Source organism: Nycticebus coucang, chromosome 4 (genome assembly GCF_027406575.1).
Source record: "Nycticebus coucang isolate mNycCou1 chromosome 4, mNycCou1.pri, whole genome shotgun sequence".
NCBI classification, from domain to species: domain Eukaryota; kingdom Metazoa; phylum Chordata; class Mammalia; order Primates; family Lorisidae; genus Nycticebus; species Nycticebus coucang.
Window position 1 is genome coordinate 121,614,532 of NC_069783.1, and position 13,012 is coordinate 121,627,543.

The window sequence follows — 13,012 nt, forward strand, 5'->3', positions numbered from 1 at the left end:
GGAAAACATGTTTGAGGTTTTGTTTGTTTGTTTGTATGTTTGTTTGTATGTTTGGGATGGTAGGCCACCTCTAGAGAACAACTGGGTTATGAAGAAGCAGCAATGTTCTAAGATAGTGGCTCAGAGGGAAGGGAAAAAAGAGAAGTAGAATGATAGGACTGAATTAGAAAAGTTAAAGCCCAGGGGACCTGGGTTTTAGAGAGAAAAAAAAGGGGAGCATGAGAGAAGGTGGAGGAAAGTGAACTAGAGAAAAGTAGAGGACTCTGGTTATGACAGTGATGGTGGCCATGGTGACGGTGATGGTAATGATGGCAGTGATGATAATAATGGTAAGAATAAGACTTATTTTGTATCTAATTCAAGCTAGGCCCTGTTATTTGCCTGCCTCATCTCATGTAATCCTCCCAATAACCAATGGGGTTCGGATGCTCAGCAACCCCATCTCGTTGCTTAGGAAACTAATCCCAGAATCATGAAATGCCTTATCCACAATCACATAGACTACAGGTGGCAGAGCCAGAATTTGAACTCAAGTTCACCTGACTCAATAGATTCCATACTCACAGCAAATGATTGAGAAAGAAGGAAGAGGATGGTGCATTCCTCACCCACAATATTTAATATGACAACCTGCCCATCATTCCTGGAGTATACTACCACCCCTCCCTTAGCCTGCTCTGCTGATTTTTATCCACAGCAATTATTCTACACTATATAAACATATATGCTTATTATTGTAACAACCTATTGTCTTTCTTCTCCACGGGGATACACATCTAAGGGGCATTTCCAGAGATTACAACAGTAACTAGCAAAGAGTAAGCATTCAATAAATTGTGTTGAATGAGTGAATAAATGTTTTCAGTTTCAAGCCACAGCCAATATTATAAGGAAAAGTGAAGATACCCTGCCTTGGGGATCCCTGGAGCTTGTGAATGAATGAATGAGTATCCTTTGGCTTCAGGCTAAGACTGATCTAATAAGTTGTGAGAAGAGAAAATTGAGTTAAGATTTTCTATCTTTAGGGCTCCTTTGGCACTAGGAAATAAAGATATTACCAAAACACAAGGAGAAAACTAAAATTAGCATTAACATCTCTAAAATAAAGCTGCCCCTATCCTCAAAGAAAGAGAGAAAGAGGGATAAAAGAGACAGAGAGATAACATATTCTTAGCCAAGCACAAAGCAGCCTTGCCTCCTTGGTCTCCATATAAGATTCTCAATACAACTTACATTCCTCAGCCATTTACCAAACACGTATTGAGTCTAGAATTTAAAATATCTGATTTCATCACGTAGGAAACTCTAGCTCTGGGTTGAGATCTGGGGGTACCAAGATGAATTTGATACAACCTTCAAGAAGTAAGAGTCTGGTGGAAAAGACATTAGTTTATTCCTTAGTCTAGAATAACATTTTTAGTTACAGTGAAAGGAAACCATCCAGCTCCCAAGACGGTTATAAGCTTCAAGGAACTAATCATGTTTGACGGAAGTCAGATCATTTGAGGATGGCTCGCTGGTTCCCCCTGGTGGAGATCAATAGCGAGTGCATCACGCAGGTTCCCAGCCCTTCCGGCAGCAAATATAACCTGGACCAACGTACTGGGAATAGCATATGCTGAGCCTGAAGACCAACACACTGAGCCTGCCAGCAGGAAGGCCACGATCAGGTGAGGGAGTGAGACCAGGAGAATGACAGTACTGTAAAATATGGTCAGTAGGTGTTAGAAGCATTCATTCAATCACTCAACATAGGCCAGAGTCCTTGAGGCAGGAGCACCCCAGTCACATTAAAGGGAAATCAAGGAGACCATGTGGCTGAAATAAAATAAGCAAAGATGAGACTAGCGGGCGATGAGGCCAGGAAGATGCTAATGGGCTCAGCAGTGTAGACTTCATGGATCTCTGGAGGTACATGGCATATTGGTGGCCAAGGGCCATCGGTCTACTCAGTTTGTGGGGCCCAGGAACACTCTCATCGAGTACCAGATTTTGGTGTGGGCCTGGGGAGGAGCAAGAATTCACCAGAAGGACAAAAGGGAAAGAGATGTTTGGACAGATGGATGAGTTCTAAGATGTGAATTCAAGCCCCATCTAGAAAACTCTAATGAGTGGATTTATCAGATATTTAGGGTTTGAGGAGGAAATGTGAACAGTGGACCTGCAAACTGCAGCCAAATCCTAAGAAGCTTTATAATCCATGAGAAAGACACTCCTGCACTTTAAACCACAGGTGAGTTTTCACAGGCAGGTGAGAGGGAAGATGCATTTATTCAAAAATGTACATTGAGCCCCTACTATGTGCCAGATACTGGCCTTCACCCTGGGAATCAAATAGTGAGCAGAAGCAAGTAGTTACCAGCCCAGCCCTCTCAAAGTTTATGGTCTAGCAGAGGAGAGAAGCATCCCCCTGAAAAGGGTAAAAATTAAAACATGTTAAGTGGCTCTGTTCCTTACAGGAATGGCAGGGGGCAAAGTCTGATGCTAAGGACACACAGAACTTCTTCACCAAGAAGCCTAAGTTAAGCTGATCTCAGCCCCAAGTGCTGTAGGAATTGGGCACAAGTGATGCCTTTGGCCATTGTTTTCAAGATCTGAGTAGCCCCGAGGCTGGCATCTGAGGCAGGACCTAACAGCTGCCTAGGAAGTCAGAGCAGGCCCATGTAGACACCAGAGGATCTGCAGGATCAGTGTAAGTTGCAGCAGAGGTCACAGCCCGTAAGTGAGGTGTGAGATGAATGTGGTGGTCATCACCAACATTCGGTAAGTGAGATGGAATAAAACAGGAAGGCATAGTGAGAATAAACATAGTATAATAAGCGCTGTTCCGTGAAACGTGTGCTTGCATTGTGTATGTGCACCTAAGTGTGGGGGCTGCAATGAATTATAATTGTTACTGTGGGGGGTTCTGTTTGTTTGTTGGATTGGGGGGGGGGGTTAGAGATAGGGTTTTGCTCTGTTGCCCAGGCTGGAGTACAATGGTGTCATCATAATTCACTCCAGCCTCCAATTCCTGGGCTCAAGGAGTCCTCTTGCCTCAGTCTCCTGAGTAACTGTGACTATAGGTATGCACCACCATGCCCAGCTAATTATTTTTTAGAGACGGGGTCTCACTATGTTGCCCATGCTGGTCTCAAACTCCTGGCTTCAAGTGATCCTCCCACCTCTACCTGCCAAAGTACTGGGATTACAGCCATGAAACACTGTGCTGGGTCTGGTACTGTGCATATTGATTGAAAAAGTTTGGCTTGGTGCCCATGCTCAGTGTTTAGTGTGGTGGCCACATACACTAGGACTGGTGGGTTCAAACCCAGCCCAGGCCTCCTAAACAACAATGACAACTACAACAGCAACAAAAAAATAGCCCAGCATGTGATGAGCACCTTTAGTCCCAGCTGCTTGGGAGGCTGAGGCAAGAGAATCGCTTAGCCCAAGAGTTTGAGGTTGCTCTGAGCTGTGATGCCACGACACTCTACCGAGGACAATATAGTGAGACTTTGCCACAAAAAAAAAGAAACAAAGAAAAAGAAGAAGTTTGAAAAACACCAGATTAGAAGACCTCTCAAGGTGTCACCCAGCCCTAGGTGTCACAAAGGAGGACTGTTCTGTCCCTGGAGGACTGACATAAACATCTCCCTCTCCAGCTTTTAAGGACCCTGCCAAACTCAATAGAGCTACTCTGATGAGAAGATATGAACTCTGAAAAGCAATTAAGAACCAGCCTAACCTCAAATGCTCACTGTCATGCACTGTGGGTACAGTGGAAGGGAAGGGAAGAGGCAGACATTGCCAGGAACATTCCGGAAAGCAATACAGCAATGTTCACCAGAAGCCTTAAAATATATAAATGTTTTACTGCAGGACCCCACTTTTATGAACTCACTCTAAAGAAATAGCCACAGTGGCACCCAAAATCGACACTACAGTAATGCTTATGATAGGAAAAATACGATACAACTTAAATTTCAAAAAATAGGAGACTGGTTAAATAAATGGTATTAGGATTTGGGTATTAAAAATAAGAAGAAAATACAAAAGAAGATGTTTATGAGATAACATCATAACTTGGTATAATTTTTTTAAAAGGGAGAAAACTGCCACCTGCCTCTCACTGTAGATAAAAAGAAGTCACCTTGGAACATATTTTGTATTTACAGAGTGATTGAGAGGTCCATGCTAATGTTAGGTAAGCATTGTATTAGAAGTAAGGAATAACATGCCCTTTATAGCTAATGAACTGGGGATGATTTTGACTCCCTGGGAACATTTGGAAATACCTGGAGACATTTCTGTTTGTCATGACTTGGAGTAAGGGGACCTTACTAGCTTTTACTATGGTTAGAGGTCAGGTATGCTGCTACACAAACATCTTCTAATGCACAGAACAGCCACCAACTTATAGGCCCTTATGATGTTGACTGTGGCCCAAATCAGTATCTGCCAGCAGGAAAAAATACAAAAGGGCATGCACAGGGGATTTGGGCCAACAACCTGTTTGAAATATGTTTGTTTTGTTCACTGCTGCATCCCTGCTAGCAAATAATAGTCACTCAGTAAATAATTGCTGAATGTTGCATGTTGAATCAAGGCAGGGTATCTGTGACTAAGCATTTACCAGACTCCACCTCACTGATGTTCAACAGTGACACCTGGTGGTGGGAATTGAAACAACAGTGCTACTGACCAACAAGACTGCAGCTGTTGTTTGTAGAGCAGATACCTTGGGACTGAAAAAAGCCCTACAATTTGGGGAAAAATCATGAGGCTAGGGAGAGAAGCAGGAATCCTCAAGAGGATAACATCTGATGTTCTGCCAACAAAGATAAACAAGTGCTCCTTTGTCAAATAAGCAATTACTTGGAAAGATCCAGGAGAGATGACAACATAATTGGGAACCAAGCTGATAAAAACAAGTCACAGAGATAATTGTGTTAAGTTGGGGGAGGGGCAGGAGTTTCAAAATAATATGTATGGATAATTCTAATTCTATTGTTTAAAAAAAAACCACACACACATATACCCATTTGTCTGGAAAAAAAATTATGCCAAATGACAATAGTGGTCCCTCAGGGATGGAGTTTAGGGTGTTTATTCTATTCTTTTAATATACATTCTAATTTATGTTACAGTGAATGTACATTATTTATGTAAAAAAAAAAAATAAGAAGCTAGACATTGACTCAGAATACAAAGGCACCTCAGAGGGTCTAAGGTAAAAAGATCCCAGTCTCCCACCCCAGGACTCCCATACACATGTAATGTTTTCATATGTGGACCCTCACTCATTTCTTCCAGCCTCCAAATCCCAAGTCCATCTTTCTCGCCCCTACTTGTGAGCCAGATTTGCCAACCAAGGTTGACTCTGTCTTGTCCTGGCCTGTAGTGGCAGGCACAGGAATACTGAGGGACAGTGGTAGATGTGTCTCTGGGGATATGTCTCTCACGCTCACCTGACATGTGAACATTCCTGAGGCAGGAGAGGGAGGCATTGAGGCGGGCACACTCCTCCCGATTGGCTCCGTATTTCTCCACAGTCTCACACACTTGCTCATCCGTCATCTCCAAGAGGTCCTCCAGACTCAGCTGGCCCGGGGAGATCTCCTAGGGGAAGGGACAGAGGAGGATTGTAAATAACACAGCAGGAACAACAGCTGAGCCTACACACTGCCCCCTAGTGGGGCATATGGGGGTACATGAAACCTGGGGTCAGACGGAGCCTGGGTTTGAATCTCAGGTTTGCCACCCATTTGGCTAGATAACCCAGGACAAGTCACTTAACCTCTTGCAGCCTCACTTTACTCACCTATAAAATGAGGACCCTAAGTGTGTATAATTGGCAAAGTAGCACAAAGCTTAGTACTAAGGAACTCCTATGGTTTCGGGAGTTAATACTCGGCCTGTCTCTTCATCCATCTTCTGAACTCCTTAGGAGGCAAGGCCCCATTTTTTAAAAAATGACTCCTGCTCTGTTTGGAGTGCAGCGACTCGTTCAAAACCCCAGCACGACCTCAGAGCACGCAAGCTGGATCACACGAGTCTGCTGATGGCCGTTCTCCACACTCTGCTTCCTCTCTTCCCCCACTACAGAGTCGAGGGCTCATACTCATCTTTAGAAACCCTAAGGGGAAAGGGGCTGGAAGTCCGTGGGTGGTTCAGTGCTGGTAATAAAACTGATTTTCAGCCCCGTGGGATGTGGCTTTGCATCCTAAAGCAAAGTGGTAAAGTGTTACCCCTGGGATATAGTGTAGAGTGAGGAAGAGATGCCTCTGAAGAGAGTGGCTATGAACAGAAGAGGAAGGATTTCCAGCTTCTGATGTGGTGGGCAGGTGATGCTTAACCACCTCCAGCAACCATTCCCTCCCTCCAGAATGGGGGTCTCCTTGGACACAGCAATGTGGCTACACCTCGAAATTTATCAAACTTCTCTATTTATGCATCTATATCTACATATGTATATAAGATTCCTTTTTATAGCATTTAACAGTACCCAATATTTTTACATATACTATTATTTAAATAAAGGTTTTATATATCTACACATAGCGATAGTAGGGGAATATTGTGGGATAAGTCTGCTCTCTTGTGGCCATATCTGTGTATTACCACAAAGTACAGCTTCCCCCATTAAACTGACAGCCAGAAAGGGAAAAAAACTGTTATCATCACAAAAATTCTATCAAAGAAAAAGCTGCGAGGGAAAAGCTGAAACTCAAGAAATATGCTTACAATTCAGTAGTTTTGGAGGGGCAGATAGAGAACAATAATGGAGTCACTTAGAGGCTTTCTAAAATAGTGATACATTGCAGGTAAGCCCAGCTTGAAGGTGATGAAACAGGATCTGAAGGTACAGAATGAATCGTGTATAGAGGGAATAATTCACAACATAAAAGGATTCTCCTCTTTGCTGCAGGAATTCACTTGTGCATTTACATATACATATGATATATATATATTTGTATAATTTCCAAATATATCATTTCAATTTTCACTTATTTAAGAAACAAAAACAAAACAAAATTATAAAGGAACCTGTTTATGATGTCAAAAATGGAGAAAGCCTTAGTAAACCTGGGCCAAAAGAGCAGCTGCCCCACTGTTCAATAAAATGAAAATAATAACTGACATGGATGAACCACTGTTTTAAGTCCTTTTCGTGGATTTTCTTTTAATGTCACAAAGACTCCACAAAGAAGGTACTTTTATCATCACCATAGACAGATGAGGACATTAAAACTCAGAGAGGTTAGGCCACTTCCCTTAGGTCACACAGCAAGTTAAGTGGTGGAGCTAGGGTCTGAAGCCAGCAATTTTTTTCCCCTTCCAGCTTTCCCCATACTTCAGTTCCTTCCCAGAAAGGTGACCTTTAGTGGACACCCACCTGAACTGCAGGCAGAGAGCAGGAGCCCAGCTCCTCTCCCACCCCCTAGCTGGGGGCCTTGGGCTCAAGATTCTTACCCACTAAGGTAAGAAAGAGCCAAAACTCGGGTACCTGCAGGCCAGGCAAGTGGAAATGAGCACAGTGGTGAACTGGAAGGAGGCTGAAGGATCCAAAGGGCAGCAGACCCCATTCATCGTGGCCAGACTGGAATTTAGTTCAGTGTGGTCAGCAATTCTGATTTTTCCAGTGAAGCCAGAGATCTGGGAGTTTTTAGGCAAACTCTTTCGGTTTATAAATATTGGCTCAAAATAAATTTTTGAGCATCACATCAGCCAAATAAAGACAATGTCTGATCTAGCTTCGAGGTCGCCTGTTTTCAACCCCCTGATCTAGAAGGCTTGTTTCTGTCTTATCTGCCACTTAAGTGGTGCTTGATAAATGAATAATCACCAAACCTCTGAAAAGTACACAGGGATGGACAAAGTAAAGACGGCCTGTACTTCTATGGGCCACCTGGGAATAAGATAAGGGAACACAGGTGCATGGTCCGGTGTGCCCGTACATAAGATGGAATGGGGCTGCTGCATCTGGTTCAGGATTGTTACATCAAGTGGGGGTCAGGTGAGATTCTTGTCCTTGAGGACAGGTCTGGAAAAGACAGAAGGCCTCTTCGAGCAGGTGGCAAAGAGCACATAGAGAAAGGGTTCTTGGTCTCATAAGCTGGGGGATACCTCTTCTCCTACCCAGTGTTTTCAGACTCTGAGGCTCTAGAATCCATCCCAGCTGGGCTTCCTGCTAGCCCCACCTACTCACTAGCTAGACAAGTCACTTCATTCTGAGCCTGTTTCCCACTCAGCACAATAGAAACAACGGTCATCCCTACACAAAAGGCCATTGGGAGGAGTCTGAACAGTCTCAACAGTTGAGATCCTTTGTGCAAAGCCCTTAGCACAATGCCTGGCACAGAAGATTCCATGATGTGAGCTGGGTTAGTTAGGCACAGAGATCCCGGAAGGTAAGGAAATCCCACTACCCTCGAGACCTTAAGGAAGCGTCCAGTTGTTGAGGGTGGACACACAGTGGCAGGTGCTCTGGCTATATTTTGCTGCTGGAAAACCTGCTCCTCCCATAGTGTCCAACTTCAGCGGCAACAAGAGCAAATGATAAGCTGACGTTCACTGGACACTGTTCAGTGCAGACTATGAGCTGAACATTTTATAAAAATCATCTTTTTATCATGGCAGAGACTTACAAAGAGGGGACAGTCATTATCCCCATTTAACAGATGAAAGGACTAACGCTCTAAGATTGTGCTATCCAACATGGCAGCCAATGGCCACATTAATCAACATTAAACACAATTAAAAACTCACACATACTGACCATGAGTGGCCAGAAGCTGCATCAGATGGCCCAGTTGTAAATATTCCCAACACGGCAAAAAACTCCACAGGACAGCACTGATCTAAGAGGTAAAGTGATTTGGCCAAAGAAACTTCATGAGTAAGTGGCAGGGCTGAAAAAGAGTCTTACTGAGTTTAGAATCGCACTCTTAATGACCCCATTGGGACAGTATCAGAGTTGCAGTGTGCCCCCTGTCCTTCCTGAGAGCCTGTTCTGTGCCAGGGATATCACTCTGGGCCTAGCTGGACACGTTAGCCCAAGAAGCAGTCAAGGGGAGGGCTGCCAGCCGGCAAGGGGCAGGGGGTACCGGGTCCCCTTGGGTCACCTCCAGGACTTCCTTGCGCACATCGACGATCCGGAACCAGTGCCGGAGCTGGGGGAAGCCGTCCAGCTCAGCATTGCGCTCCTGCAGGGCCACCTTCTTTTTGCAGGACAGCTGCCGACTGAAGTACTTCACTAGCTTGCTCTGCAGAGACACAGACAGGGACAGAGGACATGTCTCAGAAGTACTGTCACAAGGAAGAGGGGCGGGAATCCCCTACTGACCCACCCACCCAATCCCAGCCAACTGTATTTTAAAGATTTGGTTTTAACTACGGTGCAATCTGGTTTTCCGCCCAGCTCGACTTTTCCACCTGTGCTGGTGAAGACAGTCAAACAGTCCAGCTCCGACATCTTCCAGCGTGGGAGGCATGCTTGGGCCCCTCTGCAGAGAAGGCCCTTTTGGCCTCATCCATTGACATTTCAAACTCACACATCATGTCACCCAACAATGCCTCTTCCTAGAAACTCATCTGGCACACCCATCCTATGCAAAATGACTTTGGACCAGCCTATTTCCTTACCAGTTCTGTATGCAAAAACAAAAGGGCCCATGTGTAGGAAACTCACTACATATATGCCCCAATAGCCTCTCAAAGGAACTCCATGCAGCTATAAAACAAAACAACAAAGCATGCTGCGTGCTGACATAGGACCATCTCCAATGTGTATTGATGAATAAAAAATAAATACTCTTGCTGGGTGCAGTGGCTCACACCTGTAATCCTAGCACTCTGGGAGGCCGAGGAGGGAGGATTGCTTGAGCTCATGGGTTCGAGACCAGCATAAGTAAGAGTGAGAACCTATCTCTGCTAAAAATGAAAAACTGAGGCAAGAGGATCTCCTGAGCCTAAGAGTTTGAGGTTGCTGTGAGCTATGATGCCATCACACTCTACACAGGGGGACAAAGTGAGACTGTGTCTAAAAAATAAATAAATAGGCTCAGCACCTGTAGTCCAGTGGTTATGGTGCCAGCCACATGCACTGAGGCTGGCGGGTTTGAACCCAGCCAGGGCCAGTTAAACAATGACAACTAAAACCAGAAAAGAAAAAAAAATAGCTGGGCATTGTGGCAGGTGCCTATATTCCCAGCTACTTGGGAGGCTGAGGCAAGAGGATCACTTAAGCCCAAGAGTTTGAGGTTGTGTGAGCTATGATGTCATGGCACTCTACTGAGAGTGACATAGTGAGACTATGTCTCAAAAAAAAAAAATTTAAACAAATAAATAAATCGACTCTGCACCCATAGCTCAGTGGTTAGGGCACCGGCCACAAACACTGGGGCTGGTGGGTTCAAACCTGGCTGGGGCCTGCTGAACAACAGTGATAACTACCACAACAACAACAAAAAATAGCGGGCATTGTGGTGGGCACTTGTAGTTCCAGCTACTTGGGAGGCTGAGGCAAGAAAATCACTTAAGCTCAAGAGCTGGAGGTTGCTGTGAGCTGTTATGCCACAGCACTCTACCAAGGGTGACATAGTGAGACTCTGTCTCAAAAAATAAATTAAATAAATAAATAAACAAACAAACACTGTCTCATTCATAGGGAAAACATTTCCAAATATCTTTGTAAATGCAGAGACTTTCTGGAAGGACTCCCTGTCCTCCATGGATGGGAAGAGGAAGAGGAAGGGTAGAGAAGAGAGGCTTAGAAATATTTTACTTACATCCTCCATGCCCTTTGAATCCTAAGTCATACACAGATATTCAAAACTAATATTTTTTTAAATGAGAGGGATCTAAACTCATGCTTTCTGCAGGGAGTTATGACAGGAGTAAGGAAAGTGAAAGACTTTAGTTACTAGTTTTGTAAAAAACTAACAACATTCATGAAAGAAAGGCAGTGTGTGTGTGCCCAAGGAGAGGAAAATACGGGGAAAACTACAGGCTTCTGATTTGACATGGAGACCCCACAGAAGGGGACAGAGAGAAAAATGGCCAAGTGTTTTTTTATGTGCCTTTTTGACATTGTTTCAAAAGTTCCCTGAAGTATATGATCATCTTTGTAATTTAAAATATATTTCAAGAAAATAATTAAATGAAACAAATTAAAATTCCTTAGGTAAGCCTGTGGCATTTCAAAGCACAGTTAACCAACATTTATCAAGCTCACGCCCATAATCCTAGCACTTTGGCAGACGGAGGCGGATGGATTGCTTGAGCTCAGGAGTTCATGGCCAGCCTAAGCAAGAGCAAGACCCATCTCTAGTAAAAACAGAAAAACTAGCGGGGCGTTGTGGCAGGCACCTATAGTCCCAGCTACTCAGGAGACTGAGGCAAGAGGATTGCTTGAGCCCAGGAGTTTAAGGTTGCTGTGAGCTATGATGCCACAGCACTCTACCCAGGGTGACAGAGTAAGACTGTCTCAGAAAGAAAAGAAAAGAAAAAGAAAACACACACAGTCTTGCACAGAGTAGAATGATGGCTGCCAGAAGCTGAGAAGGGTGGCTGGTGCAGGGAAATAAGCAAAAGCACAGTTAAATACTTGGATAGAATGAACAAGGTTTGATAGTACCACAAAGTGGCTCCAATCAACAGTAAGTCAGGGTATACTTTAAAATAACTAAAAGATCAGCTTTGGAATGCTCCTAACATGGCAAAAATGATAAATGCCTCAGGCGACAGACACCCCAATTAACCCGATTTCATTAATTCACTTTGTAAGCCTGCAGCACACATCATGTGAACCCTATAAAGATTGACAACTATGCATCCATGATAATTAAAAAATTTAAAAAAGAAAAAAAGGACAGAGCCTTGGAATTTCTAGGGTCACAAAATTCAGAGCTGGTATGACTGCAGTGGGCATGTCTGCTGCTTCCGCCTACCTGGTCTCCATTTCTGCTTTTTCTGGAAAGAATGTTTCAGTTTTTCAGGCCGTGTGGCACCACACACCCATGCCCCCACTGTAAGGTGGAGACGTGAGCCTGGCTCAGCCACATGCAGGATAATAAACCCAAGAGCCCTTCCAGGTCCTTGTCAGAGCACTCAGGACACCACCCTCGTTTCCCACTAGGACTGGGGGGTGGGGGGGAGAGGCTGTCACTGGAGCCAGGAACTGCTGGGCCATCACTCTGCTGCCATCCCAATATATAATCTGGGCACCTGCCAGAGCCCAAAACCCACCTGGAAGAAATGAGAGCCAAGACATGGAGCCACATTCCTGAGCTCACACGTGGGTCAAATCCCTCCAACACCAATCACCTGTAATCTTGGGTTTGCCAGTAGCTCCTCAAACCTGCATCCAGGCACACCCCCAGCTTGCTCTGCCTTCTCACATTCAGAAACCAGAATGGATTCCATGTCTGCAACAAGCGTGCAAAATGATGGTGCACCAGCCACAAGCGGCTAAGCGAGCGCTTCCAGCATGGCCAACTTCTCCAAGGAACAGACTTTTTCATTTTATTTCTTTTTAATTAATTTAGCTGAAGTTGAAAAATGGAAGCAGTGCAAACATTTTTTTCTGTTAAATATAATTTCCTGGTCTTGGGTGAACAATACTAAAACAAAATATGCTATAAATATAAAATATACACAAGATTTCAAAGACCTAGGGGGAAAAATGTAAAATAACTCAGAGTTATTTCAACACAACTTTTACATAACTCACTTTTTATACCGATCACGTGTTTTTAAGTGATATATTATTTTGGGTATGTTGGGTTCAATATCATATTAAAATTAATTTCATCTGTTTCTTTTTTTAAAGTGGCTATTAGAAAAATCAAAATCACACATGTGGCTCACAGCTGTTACTCACATTGTATTTACTCAAAGGACTGTTCTAAGGAATTTATCCTAAATAAATAACTAGCAATAACTAGCAACGTTCACAAGGCTTAGCGCCAGTAAACTGATAGTAGCTGTGAGAGACTGGAAACGACCTAACTCTTCAATAACAGGAGTG

The 13,012-nt window shown here is 44.0% G+C and overlaps 1 protein-coding gene across 1 annotated transcript in view; it reads right to left on the reverse strand.

The window, feature by feature from the left end:
• The window catches only part of KSR2 (kinase suppressor of ras 2), a 464,385-nt gene that overhangs the window by 356,293 nt on the left and 95,080 nt on the right, over positions 1-13,012 (reverse strand). The window contains exons 2-3 of the mRNA XM_053588475.1: positions 9,108-9,248; positions 5,451-5,601 (exon numbers count right to left, since the gene is read on the reverse strand). Coding sequence (XP_053444450.1) covers positions 5,451-5,601; positions 9,108-9,248 — 292 coding nt within the window. The remainder of the gene's footprint in view (positions 1-5,450; positions 5,602-9,107; positions 9,249-13,012) is intronic.